This window comes from Marmota flaviventris, chromosome 2 (assembly GCF_047511675.1).
Source record: "Marmota flaviventris isolate mMarFla1 chromosome 2, mMarFla1.hap1, whole genome shotgun sequence".
NCBI classification, from domain to species: Eukaryota; Metazoa; Chordata; class Mammalia; order Rodentia; family Sciuridae; genus Marmota; species Marmota flaviventris.
The window spans coordinates 178,513,826-178,530,801 of NC_092499.1; the positions used below are offsets into that span (position 1 = coordinate 178,513,826).

Here is a 16,976-nt window from a genome sequence, read left to right on the forward strand (position 1 = left end):
ACCACATAAAGAGATAAATAAATAAAATAAAGGTGTTTATCTACAACTATTTTTTAAAAATAACAACTATCATTTATTAAACATATAATGTGCTAGGAGCCACTTTACAGACTTAATAAAGTCAAGATCCTCCTTCATACTTTCTTCCAATCTTCGAGATGCTTTATGTTAATTTTTAATCCCCAAAATGCGGAGATATCAGACTAATGTAGACGAAAAAGCTGAAGTCAAGAGACTGAGCAGACAGCCAGGGAGTGACCCAGTCAGGATTTCAGTCTAGTCTATCTGACTCCCTGGCCTGAGCTCTCTAAAGGATACAGCCTCTAAAATTACACAGAAGTTGCTGGTCTAGAACATGCGAGGCTCTGGGTTCGATTCCCTACGCGGAAGAAAAATAAGAAAACAACAACAACAACCCACCCCACAAACTCCAAACTCTCAGGTGCATAGGTACATTATTAAGTATGGCCTTAAAGTCCAAGTTCTTTACCTGTCATTCTATCACCAAGTTCACGAAGTGGCAAAAATGCTCTAGTCTGTAGTGCAGGTTCAGCCTCTGCAAATACACAGTGGCACGAAAGCACAGGAGGAAGAGGAACATGTCTAGGTCCGTCAATCGTGGAATGACCGTTTTACTGGTATCAATGTGGGGGGTTTTTTTGGTCTTTTTATTATGCAGCAATGAGTCATGTCGGGAGGACCAAAAGGGAAAGTCCTGCCTCTTGTCACCTACCAAAAGTGTAGGTGAGAAATGCTTAAGGCGGCATAACGAGAGAACCGGGAGTCGAGCTACTAATTACCGATTCCCCCGCCCCTGCCCAACCCGCGCTCCCAAGAAAAGAAGCACCGCACGGGTTAAGTGCGGCAGAGAGCCGAGCCGCCGCCCCTTCCCAGCAACGCCTCCCAGAATCCCTTAGACCTCAGTCAGTTCCCGCACCTCGCGAGACTTCGGCCAGTTCCTTTCCTTACTAAGCTCTGCGCGAAACGGAGGATGGGAAGGGGCGGGCGAAAAAGGTGGCTGCAGGGCATTATGGGAATTGTAGTCCAAGCGCTTCACGCAGCCATGTTCTTCCGGAGCGGGGGAGGCCGGAGAGGCAGCTCGGACTACGATTCCCAGCTGCCCTTTCAGTTTGTTTTTGTTCAAAAAAAAAAAAAACCCACACTCCCCCTCCTCACTCTTCACACACACTCACACACACCCACGGTGGACACGCACGCACCCGGGCGCCGAAAGGAAAACTGCGTCTCGCCATCCTACCCAGCCATCAGTTCTGTCTCCGTCCCTCAGCAGAACGCGAAAGCGGAGGCTAGAACCGTGACCTCTGACCCCGTGGTTATGCGGAGCCGCCGCATTCCTTAGTGATCGCGGGACCGCCGCCGCCGTGGGCGACTGACGCAGCGCGGGCGCGTGGAACCGCCGCCGCCCCTCCCCCCCCGCCACCCTCGCGCCGGGTCTCGCGCCAGCCGGTCCCCGTGCGCCCGCCCCCTCTCCGGCCGCACCCGAGTCCTCGCGCGCCGCCGCCGCAGCCACGCGCCCCCCGCCGCCGCCGCCGCCCCAGCTCCGCGCCGCCGCCCCAGCCCGCCCTGCTCGGAGGTCCCGCGTGGAGCTACTGCCGCCGGGGAGGAGGAGGATGAAGGACAAACAGAAGAGGAAGAAGGAGCGCACGTGGGCCGAGGCGGCGCGCCTGGTGAGGCGGGCCGCCGAGGGGCCTCCTGGGGGGCCCGGGGTGGGCTCGCCGCGCACCCCCACCGTGGGAGGGGGAGGGGCGAGGCCCTGCCTACCGCGGGAGGGGCGGGGCCTTCTTTGCTCGGAGACCCGGACAACCCCCCGAGGCGTTGGGTGAGGAGAGGTCCCCTGCCGGGACGGCCGTGGCGCCTTTTTCTGCACCCCCCCCCCCATTCCGGCGGAGGGGCGAGCTGGCAGCCGGCTCCACCCCCTCGGGCGTCAGGGCCCCAGCCTCCCCTCCCCCACCTCTGGCAGTCTCGGGGGGTCTGGGGAAGCTTCGTTTATTCACCCCCTGGAGTTAGGTTTCCGGGAAAGGTCGGAAGCTCCACCCTCGCTTCTTGGGGTAGTGGGGTGGTGCGTTGGACTCCGGGGGTGGGAAAGCGCCCCCCGATTTCAAGGACGCGAGTGGCATTTTGAGCTTTCCCAGTCTAAACCAGGTGTATGGAGGGAAGCAAGTGCTTCCTCTCACCTTGAACCCTGGGTAGTGGTTCTCAAACTTTAGGGCCCGTGGGCGGGCACCTGAGGGGGTTGTTAAAAATGCTTGTCCTAGGGCTCTCCTTACCACCTACCAAGTCAAAGATTCTGGGATAGAGTCAGATAATGTTTTAACCAGCTTCCCAGGTGATTCAAATGCAGGTGGCCTGGGTCTACATTTTGAGAAAGACTGACTTGAGTGTGTTACTTTCTAAGCTAGTCTGGAGGTAGGCGTCTCGCAGAGAACTGAATACACTTTGTAAAGAATGTATGTTGGACAAAGACAAAGTGTCTCTGTTTGAAGATAACTGTTCACTGAGGGTTTAGCAAAGGAGAGAGTAATTTGAGTGCTTGAGCTACTTGCCAAGGGGGTTTGTGAATTTTGTTTTCAAAGCATCAGAGGACTTATAAGTGAAATAGCTTCCTTTTGAACTTGCACTGCAAAGCCAAGACACTTTAAGTTCTTATAAAATGTTGCCGATGACAATAGTAACAGGTTGTACTTCTCCCAGAAAATGTTACTTCCTCAGAACTGTCAGAGCAAGGTTATGGTATAGATAGCGTATGTCTATTGACACCCTGTAGTTTGTTTGTAATTGCTATAATTCTCTTTTAATGATGAATGAAGTTCAGCCTTCTAATTTTTTCTCTTACTGGAAAGTGAGTTTTTGCCTCAGAGGTGTTGTGTAAAAACAAAGATGAATACGTGTTGGGGTTTGATACAAATCTAGAGTTCACCTTTTAATTTCTTGGAGCCTGTAAAACTCAGTTATTGATTCACAAGACCTGGAGCCGTTTGGGCTACTGGAGAATTTTCACTGGTGTTCCTGATAATCTTCCTGGGCAGTTGTGGCCCAGGGAACAGAAATAATAATTGGTTGTATGTTGAAGTTTTGTGCTTCAATTTACTTACTTGTTTTGGCTTGTGAAATATGGAGATTTTGAAGCTCTTTGATTTTCTGATTGAGTAAAAATTGGAAGCTTTGGCTAACTTTAAAGATGTTAGAAATTGCAGTATTTCTTTATTTCACCTGGAAGCAAATTTAGGAATTAGGGGAAGTAGGAGAGAGATGCACTGAACCTGGAGGTTGTCTTGAGTGTTCATTGAAATTCTCCAAGTTCCTGTATTGCTTGCCAGAATTTACTTGTTAGAAGTAGGTGAAAGTACCTTTAAATCCTGTGTTATTATGTCCTGATAGATTTCTGAAGTCTACTTGTCTCAAACTCTGTTGGTTCTTACTAGGTGAAAGACTAGAATTTGGGATCCACTATTCTGTTCTTAAATTTATTGTAGTCTGAACTTCAGTGTTTAGGTTGCTATGTGTTTTATCATTGATTCACCTTCCAGCTAGATTATCCAAGTAGTTCTTTCTCTCCATTTTTTTTCTGTAGCTCTTCATTAAAAGTAAAAATATGAATAGGCATTACTTTGTGGTGTATTTTAACATTTGAAAAAGGACTTGTGGGAATGTGTTGTGTAATCCCCCTGCCCCTTTGTGCATGGTAGACAAGCACTCTGCCACTGAGCCCCATCACATCCTTAATTTTCTTGTCTTTTTTAAAATGTGGTTTTTGTTTTAGAATTTTCTCTCTCAGGATGGAACTGGTTGATAGGTGTGTGTGTGCGCGGGGCGGGGGGGGGGGGTGGTGTTCTTAAGGGTCCTCCCCACTTTTTTTTTTTTTTAATGCTGTCATACTGTGTGCTGGAGAGTTTCCAAGCTTTCACTGAACAGATTCTATTACAGCGAGTAAATTTGGAGTGCTTGCAATGGCAATCATATGTACTTATGGGTGGCATTTTCAGATTGCTCCTGACCTCACTCAGATTGGTGACTAGAGTGATACTGGGAATGCTTTTAAAAACTGTTTTGGTGTAGAGGAAAGGAGATATCTGGAGGATTTTAATAGAGTAGTAAACTCCAAGAGATTGATTTTTGCAGATGTCAATTATGTTATTTAGAAGTAGATACTTTTTAAGGAAAAAAGGTCTTACGGTACAGTATTGCCTTTTTTTTTTTTTCCCAGTTGTATGTGGACACAGTACCTTTATTTTATTTATATATGGTGCTGAGGATTGAACCCAGTGCCTCACACATGCTCGGCGAGCACTCTACCACTGAGCCACAACCCCAGCCCCAGGATTGTCTTTACCAGACATAAGGAGCAGATTTTAGGTAGTTGGATGGGTATTAATTTTCCTGCTTGTTAGGAACAATTTGAGAGAAATAGCCAAGGAAATTTCCCTCTAAATTGAATAGAACCCTAAATGGATTCTCCCTGACTTTGGGAAACTCTTCATTGCATGCTTTGTATTTCACTTTGATTCATGACTGACCATTCCTACATCCTTTTTTTTCTTTTTTTAACTTTGAAGTAGATACTTTTTTCTATCTTTTTAGAAAAGGTACAGACTATAGAAAGGCTGGCAATAGAATACTGTTAAATTGTTTTTATACTAAAATCTGGAGGCATATAGGATTTTAATAAAAGTGAATACTTTGTATCTTTTGATGTAACTTCCCTTTAGAGATTTTGCTTCCTGTTTAAATTCTCAGTCTTTTCCTGACTGCTATTTAAATAAAAAGTAGCCAAATTTCAGAGTCATGGTTCTTAAAAAAAAAATTATCCTATGAAAATTTGCTTAAACTTAATTTGTGTCAAAGAAATGATATCCTATGATAGTGAACGTTAGCAGCTTGTCCCAGAGTTTACTGTGGGTTTGTTCAAGTCACCCCTGCTCATTTTGGCACTTTAGTTCTTTGGAATACAGCCATGGATGAGGCTTGCCATTGAAGTTTTTGGTCTTTTTGGGGATGGTGAAGGTTCAGACACATGAACAGAATTGTAGGCATGATACGTGTTAGAGATGTAAAGATGGTAAACAGATATTCTGATTTCTATGTATTGTTTGGGCATAATTATGATTAGATTCTCCTTTCCAGTGTCCTGGTTGGGAAGATAGTTATATGTACTATGGGATAGTGAGGACACTGAAAAGGGAGGAACATATAACTTTGCCTGGCAGAGATCAGGGAAGTCTTCCTGGAGGAAAATGATTTGTGAGCTGAACATTAAAGGGTAAGTAAGAGGTAGGCCCATCAGAGAGGATGAACAGGGAGAGAATATATCAATGAATGTATTTGCAAAGTGTGGAGATTGGGTAGATGTATATGTAGTAAGTAACTAGAACACAAAGTTTGTAGCCTGGCAGTGTGGCAGTCCCATGGAGAAATAGGTAGGGACCAGATTGTGAGGTCCTTGTATGGTAGGCTAGTGAGCACCTACTCTGTGCCAGACACTATAGGCGCTTTTACTTACATTCTCTGAACTTTGAGAGAAGACATTAGTGTCTTTCAAAAGTGAGGGAACTTAGGCTTGGGTTATATAGGTAACTTGCTTTAGTTTAGAAAACTAGAATTTGAATCCAGGCCTTCTGGTTCTAAAGCCTGTGCTTTCCTAGTGGGTTTGTGGACTTTGGAAACTTCAGCTTTGCTATATGTGATTAGAGAGCTATTGAAGGATTATTTTGGGGAAATGGGGTGAGGGGTACTGGGGATTGATTGAGCCCAGGGATATTCTGCCATTGAGCTACACCCCCAGTCTTTTTTTTTTTTTTTTTAAATATTTTATTTTTTAGTTGTAGGTGAACACAGTACCTTTATTTTTTTATGTGGTGCTGAGGATCGAATCCAGTGTCTCATGTGTGCTAGGTGAGCTCTACCACTGAGCCACAACCCCATCCTCACCCCGAATATTTTTAAAATTTTATTTTGAGATAGGATTTTGCTATGTTGCTCAGCTTGGCCTCAAATTTGCAATCTCCTGTCTCAGACTCCCACGTTGCTGGGATTATTGGCATGTGTCACCATGCCTGGCTTGTTGGAACATTTTAAAGCAGGAAAGTGATGAGGATTGGTTTGCTTTGTTGGGTTGACCTCAGGCTACAGCAAGTGAGTTCTGCCAAAGCAGGAATTTGGTCTTGTTTACTATGAATACCTAGAATTGTGCTTGGCACAAAGTAGTTATTCCATGTATTTGTTGAACAAAGGGTGACAGCCGAATAAGAAAGGATTTGAGGAAAGCAGGACTGGACTCAAAGGTATTAGTGATGAGGTTTATTGTGTTGGGCAACTGTGGAGCCTGGGAGACAGGTGAGAGTGAAGGATGACACCTGCCTTTCTGAATTAGTAATTAGAAAGGTTGCCAACCAAAGTAGAGAACATAAGAGGAAGAGTTGGTCTGGAGGAGAGATGAATTTGGATTATGATTAGATGAATTACAAGTAGACAGTCAAGAGTGCATGTTCTTTATAGACTGAATCTGTAGCTTGGGGTGAAGTCAGGGCTAGAGACGGATCAGAGTTTATCAGAATTGAAGTAGTAATTGACACTATGAGAGATAATATCCAAGGAGATTAAAAATTGAAATGATAGAGTCTAAGAATGGGACAATGAGAAATAGTTTTATTTTAGTGTCTGCTTCTCTAAACTTTGAATTCTGTTAGTGTTAAAAGCTTTTGTTGGTTCATAAAGAATGCCTTCAGCAGCAGTCCAGTTAGACTATGTTGATTTACATTTTATTGATGACAGAACATACTTGGTTATAATGGTTTAAATGACTGTGAGATGTTAGGTTGGAGTCACTTCAGCAGCTGTACATTTAGAGGAAGTACACAGATAGCAATGGCCTTTTCCCTTTGCTTAGAAGAATAACATTTCTAAAACAACTTCTTAAAGCAAGACAGCTACAGTGTTTCACTAAGAAAAATACTGCAGCAATTTAGGTATATAGATGATGCCAACATAAATGGGATGTTCCATTTCTCATTGTTTGCTTATACAGAATCAGCATCATGTTAAATGGCAAAATCTTCTGGGCTAGTTAATACCAGGATTTCACAACTCAGTGGCACCATTTTAAAATATGGGTACTATTAAATTTCCTTGGGAAAGAAAATCTGAACAAATTTCTGACTTTTATTGTGTAGTTTAGCCATATTAATGCATCAAATTAAGCAGTCATCTAAGTTGCTAAGGTCTCACATTCTATGTTAAAGATAAGTGTCAGCCTGGGTCATTGGCATACACCTGTAGTCCCAGCTACTTGGGAGGCTTTGGCAGGAAGATCCTAAGTTCAAGGCCAGTCTGGACAACTTAACAAAACCCTGTCTTCCAAAAAACAAACAAACAAGCAAACAATCAAAAGCACTGGGGATGTAGCTCAGTAGTATAAAGCATCTCTTGGTTTAATCCCCAGCACCCCCCAAAATTAAAGAATATACATGTCCTTAGAATTGAAAATTTGGCCATTTCATCCACTTTTGGTATAGTTGATATGTGTAATTTGATTCCCAAAGTAATTTTTTTTTTTTTCTTTTTCCTGTGCTGGGGATTGAATTTAGGGCCTCATATATACTGGGCAAGTGCTCTACCACTGAGCGGCATCCTCAGCCTTGAATTAATTTTAACTATGGAAAAACTATAAACTGTCACTAGTGGTCCCTCATAGCAGAATTGTAGCCCATGATATAGATTAATGGAAATAAATGGAAATTGCACACTGAAATCAGGACATTTATATTTCTTCAGGTATTAGAAAACTACTCGGATGCTCCAATGACACCAAAACAGATTCTGCAGGTCATAGAGGCAGAAGGACTAAAGGAAATGAGGTTTGTATTGCTCTTGTTGCTTAACATGAAGGTTTCATAGGATTTGTGTCTTTCTGTAGTTGTGCAGTGATCTGTGTAAGTCTACCCATTTGTACACCTGTGCTTGTGTGTCTGGTGGTAGTGTTGAACTATCTGTGACCCTCTGAGTGGAGGGTGGGAGTGGGTACAGCGTCTTTTCCTGCCTTTGCCCTCCCCTAGGTCTTGACCTAGAGCTTTTTCTGGAAGGAGTCAGAGCACATTTCTCTTGTATTGTTTTGTAAGTTTCATTAATATAGAAGAGGGCAGGCCCTAATACACTCTGCTGTGTCTTAAACTACTCTTCTTTCTATGCTGTAGCATTAGTTCTTTCCTTTAGGATCAAACAAAGGTGGTCTCATTTGCGTAAAATCCCTAGTTGCCCCTCATTCTAACTATTTATGATATGAATATATTAAGTTTTAGAGTGATCTTGATTTCTTAAGATCTAGTTTTCATAGAGAAGCAATAAGTTAAAAGTAACTCGATCTGTAGGCAGGAAGACCAGTGACTCTGAGCCTCGTCTCTCTTTACCCTTACCCCAAACCCCCCCCCCCCCCCCCCCCCAAGAATACCAAGTGTGCTTTACCACTGAGCCACATCCCAACCCTTTTTAATTTTTGAGACAGGGTCTCATGAAGTTTCTGAGGGTCTCACTAAATGGCTGAGGTCTTGAACTTGTAACCTTCCTGCCTCAGCCTCCTGAATCACTGAGATTATAGGCCTGTGCCACTGCATCCAGTTGCTTTTTTTTCTCTTTTTTTAATTGAGGAAGGAGGAGAGCATATCAGTTTTTTCTTGGTTCTCAAAATACATGATGTTTTTGTTGGTCAAGCTTTAACTGCTTGAATTAACCTTTTAGATTCAAAAGGTACTTCCTTTCCAATTGTCAGATAAAACACTCTTGAATTGATATTTAATGGGGAGGGAAGAATAGAATTACCTAGTCACCTTTATTCAACTTGTACCTATGCACTGTGTAGTGTTATAATTGTGCTTTATTTTTGTTTTTATTGGCTATTTCCATCTTGCTGCTGTCTGCACTGCTGTTGGACCACTATGCTTATAGAAGGTAAATTAGTCCTTTTGGTACAGATGAAATTGAGAACCTTAACTTGTTTCTGCTTCTTGCTTTTGTAGGAATTATGAAGCAGTCAAGGTGGCTTGTGATGAGTGAGCAGCTCAGTCATTTGTAGATAGATATAGTGTGTAGGAGTTACAAAAGGATCTGCCAACATGCCATTCCTCTTTGAGGCAGAAGTGCTAGCACACCCACTTGATGCTTCAGATTCTGCACCAGGTTTCTTTTAAGAGATTGATTTTTGGTGAAAATTTTTATAGTATCCAGTGTGTTCCAAAACAGAATAAGTAATACTTTTTTTTTAATATTTATATATTTTTTTGTTGTAGATGGACACAATACTTTTATTTATTTTTATGCTGAGGATTGAACCCAGGGCCTCAGATGTGCTAGGCGAGCACTCTAACTCAAGTTAGAGTGTTTCTGAGGGTCTCACTAAATGGCTGAGGAAATAGCCCCAAGTAATAGTTTTTTAATGGCTTTTTTAAAATATAGAATTTATTTTTAACACTGTAAATTAGGGCCTCTGTAAATTCTGAAAAATACTAAGAGGCTTTACTTAAGATTTTTTTTAATTGTTTTTTAACATGCTGGGGAGAGGGATGACAAGGTGAATAGGTGGATCCTATCACTAATGTGCTAGTCCCAAACTTTGTATTAACGGGCATTTATATTTTTAACAGTTTTTCTATTTTAAGTTTTAGTAAGTAGCCACTGTCTTAGTTGTGATTATTTTTGTGAACTACTGTTGTGGCAGGGACCAAGGAACAACTTAATGTGCTCTTTTTAGTTTAATGTTTAAGCATTACTGGATACTAAATCCATTTGCCTGACTTTTCCTTTTTCAGACAAATTTAAATGATTGCTCTTAAGTAGATGTAGAATAAAATGCAACCGCCTCCTTCCCAACAGAGAAAATGCAAATGAAATACTGTTCCCTGGGGCTGGGGATGTGGCTCAAGCGGTAGCCTGCTTGCCTGGCATGCGCGTGTCGGGTTGGATCCTCAGCACCACATACAAAGATGTTGTGTCTGCCGAAAACTAAAAAAGAAAAATAAATAAATATTAAAAATTCTCTCTCTTTAAAAAAGAAAAGAAATACTGTTCCTTTTGTGCGCATATTAGAAAATATTTAACAGAAAAAACAAAAGGTATACTTGTTTTATTGGGACAGTGCCATTGATTCTGTGGTCTTTGTGTTGATAATGGTATCTGGCAATTTCTGAGCATATGTAGGTTGAAATTTAGAGGTTAGGAAACTTGGTTTTGTTTTTGATAGTAAAATTAACATGTAAGTTTTAAAATTTTATTAAAATATAATTTGAAAAACTTGTGGTTTTCCTGAAATTTCTTGGGAATTTGGTTCATAGTCTCGGAAAGCCCTGTAGATGTTATTTCGGGTATCACATAACATTTCTTATCCCAGATCTCTCTGAGTATGATTGGGTCTTTGATTAGTAGGCCCATGGATTTATATGATCCTCATCCATCCTTTTGTATTTTACAGTGGGACATCCCCTCTTGCGTGCCTCAATGCCATGCTACATTCCAATTCAAGAGGAGGAGAAGGGCTGTTTTTTAAATTGCCTGGCCGAATCAGCCTCTTCACACTCAAGGTAAGTAACATGAAATGTTTTAGTGTAGTGGTTCTCAAGGTTTGATGTGCATAAGAATCACTTGGTATGTCTGGAATGGGCCCATGAATTTGTTTTTGTTTTTTTTCTTTTTTTGGTACTGGGGATTGAACCCAGGGGCACTTTACCACTAAGCTACATCCCTAGCCCTTTTTATTTTTTATTTTGAGACAGGGTCTTGCTAAGTTGCTGAGGCTGGCCTTGAACTTGTGATCCTCCTGCCTCAGCCTCTGGGAGTCACTGGGATTACAGGTGTGCGCCACCATGCCTGACTCTGAATTTTGTTTCCCTAATAAGCAGTCTGGTGACACTGATGATGTTCGTTGTTAATGGCATTTTGGGATATTATAGTGTGTATAGACTATTAGGAATTAAGTCATATTAGCTGTTGTTTCTGTGTTCAGCTTTGCTTGTCTATATCTTTGTAGATTGGAAGCAATTGAAAGCTAAGTGTGAGTGGGGATAATTGCAAATGTTCCTTAATTAGGATTTTGTTTGTAATAATGTTGTGAAGGATAAATTACTGGGCAGCTAAAGTAATACCTACTCCTTGGAAAATAACTGAAATGTGAACATTAGTATTTACCAAGTGACACTAATTACAATGCAAGAGGTAGAGTTCATAGTAAAGCTTAAATAGGGCTGAAATGAACATGGTAATTATTTTTCTACCATTTCTGATGTTTCGGCTATCATTTGGACCATGAGTCTGCAAACTTTTTGTGTAAGGGCCAGAAAATAAATATTTTAAGTTTTGTGGGCTATATTGTCTCTGTCATAATTACTCAACCTCTCCATCATAGCAGCAAAGCAGCTGTAGACCTTCCACAAATGAGTGGATCAGGCTGTGTTCTAATAAACAAATGTTTAATTATAGATGTTTGTTTTGTTTACAAAAACAGCTGGTGGACCAGATTTGATTTGGGGCTTAGTTTGCTGACCCTTGATTTAGACATAAGATGATTTGTTGAATGTAGGGAAGATGGAAAAAAAAAAAAAAAAACAACTTTTTTTTTTTTTTGAACAGGGGATTCAACCCAGGGGCACTTTACCACTGAGCTATGAAGGAAACATGCTATGAAGGTTAAGCAACGTGAATCAAAGGACATGCTATGAGGCAACATACAATGAATAGGGTCTTGCTAAGTTGCCAAGGCAGTCCTTGAACTTGGGATCCTCCTGTCTCAGCCTCATGAATCATGAATCATGTATCCAACTACATTATAGATATGCACCACTACATTGAGTGTGGATACTGATTTATTTATTTATTTTGTTACTGGGGATTGAACCCAGGGGTACTTAACCACTGAGCTACATCCCCATTCCCCCCTTCCCGCACTTTAAATTTTATTTTGAGATAGGGTCTCATTAAGTTGCCCCTCTGGTCTCCAAATTGTGTTCCTCCTGCCTCAGCCTCCTGAATTGCTGGTATATAGGCATGCACCACTATGCTGGCTTATTTTAATTTTAGTATGTCTGAATTAACTCCATTTTATGAACCTGCACAGGCTTAGGGATGTTCTGTTTGTCTGCAATCCACGTTGGAAGTATGTTGATTGAAGATGAGCTCAGGACATGACCTTGTTTCAAGTTGCTTAACCTTCGTAGCATGTTGCCTGTTGGCCTTGCACATCTGTAAGCATCAGTTTGTCTATATTCGGTTTGGATTAATGGTTTGCTTGTCTGGTTCCTCCAGTTAGACTGTAAACTCAGTGAGGGGATAGACTATATCTTATTTATTTCAGGATCCGTGGTATTAGATGTTTATTTAATGAACGAATTGGTGAGTAATGGCTGCATTCTGATACTTTCTTATCTTTTTGTTTTGATGTGATAAATACTGCTTATAGTTTCAGTGAAACTATTTCTAAATCTGCCTCTGGTGTTTAGCCATCTCTTCCTGTGGCTTCAGTAGAATTTTAATTTGGTTAATTGTGTGTTTTCTCAATGTTTTTGACCTATTAGAAAAGTAGTGTTTGCCGGGCTGGGGATGTGGCTCAGTGGTAGAACGCTCACCTCGCACGTGCGAAACCCTGGGTTCAAACCTCAGCACCACATAAAAATAAATAAAGTATTGTATCCAACTACAAAAATAAATAAATAAATAAATAGAAAAGCAGTATATGCAAATTAACAGAACTCTAAGTATAACAGAAAGTGAAAGTAAACCTATAAAATTCTGCGACCTGTAACCTAAATAATATGTGAAAACAATGAATTGATCATACTTTCTTCACATCTTTGGGTTGTTGGTGCTGAGGATCGAACCCAGGGCTTCACACATGTGAGGCAGGCGCTCTACCACTGAGCCACGTACGGCCCCAGCCCCACATATCTTTGTTTTTTACTTTATTCAGTTAACCCATTTTGTTTCACCATCCCAGATGTGGAATACCCCTAAAAACTTACACTTAGCAACAGATATACCACTTCTGGTAACTTTGAAATAATTAAGTTCCAGAAAAAAAACTTGGAAATTCATGGGTTAATATATATTTGAGCCACTTCCCATATTGATTATATAAATATACTTTCTTCTTTTACAAGGCTTTTGTAAGCATTCCAGATTCAGGTTATGAAGAGGTGGTAATTTATTAGTCTCTTGTTAAATACCTCATAAACACCACCCTGTCTCCCAGAAGTTGCACAGGCATTTATTTTATTCAGGAGTATCTAAGAAAGAGTACCAAATAATCAGAACCAGCTGATACCATCTTGATCACCTGAGAATTCAAGTCTGCCCAATAAGCTCCCAAGTCAAAGTGATGTTAAGCATTTTTTTTTTTTCCCCAATCCTTAAAAAAAAAAAAAAAAAAAAATTGCAGGCTGGGGATATAGCTCAGCTCAGTTGGTAGAGTGCTTGCCTTGCATGCACAAGGCCCTGGGCTCAATTCCCAGCACCATACACACAAAAAAAAATTATTTTGAAAAATTTGAAATCTACAAGAAGTTGAAGGAATACTATAGTGAATACGCCACCCATCTAGCATTTACCTAATTGTTACAAGTTTTTCACATTTGCCTTATCCCTCTTCTATATATGTGTGCATTTTTTACAGAATCATTTGAAAATGTTAAGTAAAGACATGGCAGTTCACCTTTAAATATTTTAGAATGTATGTTTTAAGAACAAGGACATTTTCCTGCATAAGCATTGAAAATATTATATATATATATATATGTGTGTGTGTGTGTGTGTGTGTGTATATATATATATATATATATATATATATATATATATATATATATATAAAATCCCTATGCAGAATTTTCTCTAATTGTTCCAAAAATATTTATGACTTTAAATCTTGTGTCCAGTTGGGATTCATGCATTACATTTGCTTGTCCAGTCTCTTTAATCTCCTGTAATGTATAAAAATTCCCTTGCTTTCTTTGTCTTACATGGTATTGATATTTTTAAATAATCCAGGCCATTTTTATAGAATTAAATGAATTTTTAAGGAATTAGCAGAGTAGGAATCTTGATTATTTCCAGATTGCTCCCCCCCCCCTCTCTCTCTCTCATATATATATATATATATTTTACTGCCTATATCGTGTGAACTGTTTCAGGTTGTGACTCAAAGCCACCTAGCAGAAAATAATGGAAGTGGTGGGTTGTGGTCTACCAAGGGCTAGTTTGATCAAAATTTTGTCTGTAGTAAGGGACAAAAGACACACTAGTTGGGCTGGGATTGTGGCTCAGTGGTAGAAGGCTTGCCTCACATGTGTGAGGCACTGGTTTGATTCTCAGCACTGCGTATGAATAAATGAATAAAATAAGGTCTATCAACAACTAAAAATATATATTTAAAAATTATTTTAAAAGACATCAGTTATTGAACTCACATTTCTCATTTTTCCTTTTCAAGGATCTCTAGTGATCCTGTGAGATCCTTTGGAATTTTCTTAGCCTAAGTTTTCCCTCATGTATTAAGGAAAAGCTTGTGTGCAGAATGGGTTGGTAGTTTTTTTTTTTACGATTTTGAAATTTCTTTTGATGAGCCAGCAAGGTTCAAGTTTTATTTTATGTGATTATGTGATTATGCTACTTATTTGAAAATAAGAAATATTTTTTGAGTTCTGGATACATTTGTGTGCCCTTACTTAGGTTTACCAGAAGTTTACCGATAAGCAGGGAGTATTTTGGGGGTATGCTACAGGGTTCCTTCTCTGATAAAAGTTGTTCTGGTATGTTCAACATTTTATATAGAGAAACATGTATTGGTACTTAGTGTTAGACCTGGGATGGATGGAATAGATACATCCATCTCTATTTTGAATTCTGGATTCGAACTGCTTTCCTTAAGCTTTTCCTGATATCATCTGTTAGTGTTGATCATTGCCTAATTAGAGGTAGAATTTATATTGTTTTTTATGCCTGGGATTTCCAGTTGCCATAAAACAATGTGGACTCCTTTATAGTGTTCTGTGTTTTTAGTACTTTAGTACTGAAATACTGTGTTTTTGTTTGTGACTCTGGTTTTTACTTTTTTTTTTTTTTAAATATTTATTTATTTTTTTAGTTCTCGGCGGACACAACATCTTTGTTTGTATGTGGTGCTGAGGATCGAACCTGGGCCGCACGCATGACAGGCGAGCGCGCTACCACTTGAGCCACATCCCCAGCCCAGTGACTCTGGTTTTATCACTGATGAATTTTAACTTTAAGAGTAGTGAATGGTCATTCCAGCACTCACTTTCAGGCATATCTGCAATCATCTCATTCCGTTTTGTTATGAAATGAGGCTCAGAGAAAGTTGTCACTTAAAGCTATTACCATTTATTTATACCTCATCTGTTGATAAGAGAGCTAGTTCAGCTTTTAAGATCTTTTCTTCTCAGTTAGAAAGCTCAGTTGAAACAAGTTTGTAAAAGAAATAGAGACTACATTTGATGTATCCTTACATTAAAACCAACAGTTTGCAAATAAAGGAAAAAGCAAAGGGAGAAGTGAGGAAATAATTGTTGAATTCTTCCAATTAATTTTTATGCACAACTCCTGCACTTGCCAGCAGTTTTCTAACTATTTATATCACCATTAAATACTGAGAATGAGGAAAGGCAAAAGCTCAGATTTAGATAGAGCCTGTTATTTGAAGGTAAATAGCAGAATCCATTTGATATTTGACAGGTACACAGCAAACAGTGGCCTTTTGTCTCTTTAAAATGCAAATTAGGCTGAGTGTTGTAGCATAGACTTTTAATCCCAGCAGCTCTGGAGGCTGAGAAAGGAGAGAGGATCACAAGTTCAAAGCCAGGTTTAGCAATTTAGTGAGACCCTTTCTCAAAATAAACTGGGGATAGGTCTCAGTGGTTAAGTAACCCTGAGTTAAATCCCTGGGACCAAAAAAAAAAAGAAAGTTTAAAATGCAAATTAAATCATGTCACTCTCTTGCTTGGTCCTTGCCTATTTCTCTAAATTATTCTCTTTGCATTTTCTTGTGGTCTTTGAATATCTTTTAGCTTATGGTCTGTTTCTCAAACACCTCAGACTTCAGGATACACTTCAGGGTCATTGCACTTGGTAGTCCTGTTGCCTGGAAAACTGGTAACTTGGCATTTGGGTTTCTGTCCAACAGTGTTTTCAGTGATGCTTTCACTATGTGTTATCTTTTTGTCACTGGGACAAAATACCTAAGAAGGAGGAAAAATTTATTTTGGTTTATGGTTTTGGTTCATGATTGACTGGCTCCATTGCTTTGTGTCTGAGTCAAGGCAAAACATCATAGTAGGTGGTGGAGGAAAGCTGGGAAGCAGAGAGTGAGCAAAAATATACCCTTCTAGGACATGTCCCCAGTGACCCACTTTCTCTATGTAGGTCCCACCTCCCACCTCCCCAATAGTGGCATCATTTTACAATTTTGTTAATGAGTTAATCCACTGATAAGGTTAGAGCCCTCTTGGATCCAATTGCTTTCTGAAAGTCCCATCTCTGAACATTGCTGTACTAGGGACCAAGCCTTCAACATATGAACCTTTGGGAGATAGTCTAGATCCAAACCCTAACAAACTACTAATCTAATTTCACAGCATCATCATCATCATTTTTTTTTTCTTTTGTGGTGCTGGGGATTGAACCCAGGGCCTTGTGCATGCAAGGCAAGCACTCTACCAACTGAACTATATCCCCAGCTTCTAATTCCACAGCATTATAATAGTTTTAGTTTTTTTGTTTCATAGCCCTATTAGTATCCCAAATTACCTTGACTGTTTCATTTGATTACTTATCATTGGCATCCTACTATTAGATGCTATGTAAGTGCAGGGACTTTGTTTTTTCACAGTAGCTTATGTCATGTCTGGCACACAATAGTTACTTAATAAATATCGACTAAATGAAAATATGGTGTTACCAAAATGTTAAGCCAG

General features: G+C 40.2%; 1 protein-coding gene across 2 annotated transcripts in view; it reads left to right on the forward strand.

Moving 5' to 3' along the window:
- Positions 1–1,170: 1,170 nt before the first annotated feature.
- Asxl1 (ASXL transcriptional regulator 1) overlaps positions 1,171–16,976 on the forward strand; it is a 73,368-nt gene continuing 57,562 nt past the window's right edge. For both annotated transcript variants that reach the window (XM_027945385.2, XM_071608837.1), the window contains exons 1-3: positions 1,171–1,688; positions 7,789–7,871; positions 10,475–10,583. In XM_027945385.2, coding sequence (XP_027801186.1) covers positions 1,632–1,688; positions 7,789–7,871; positions 10,475–10,583 — 249 coding nt within the window. In that variant the 5' untranslated portion in view covers positions 1,171–1,631. The remainder of the gene's footprint in view (positions 1,689–7,788; positions 7,872–10,474; positions 10,584–16,976) is intronic.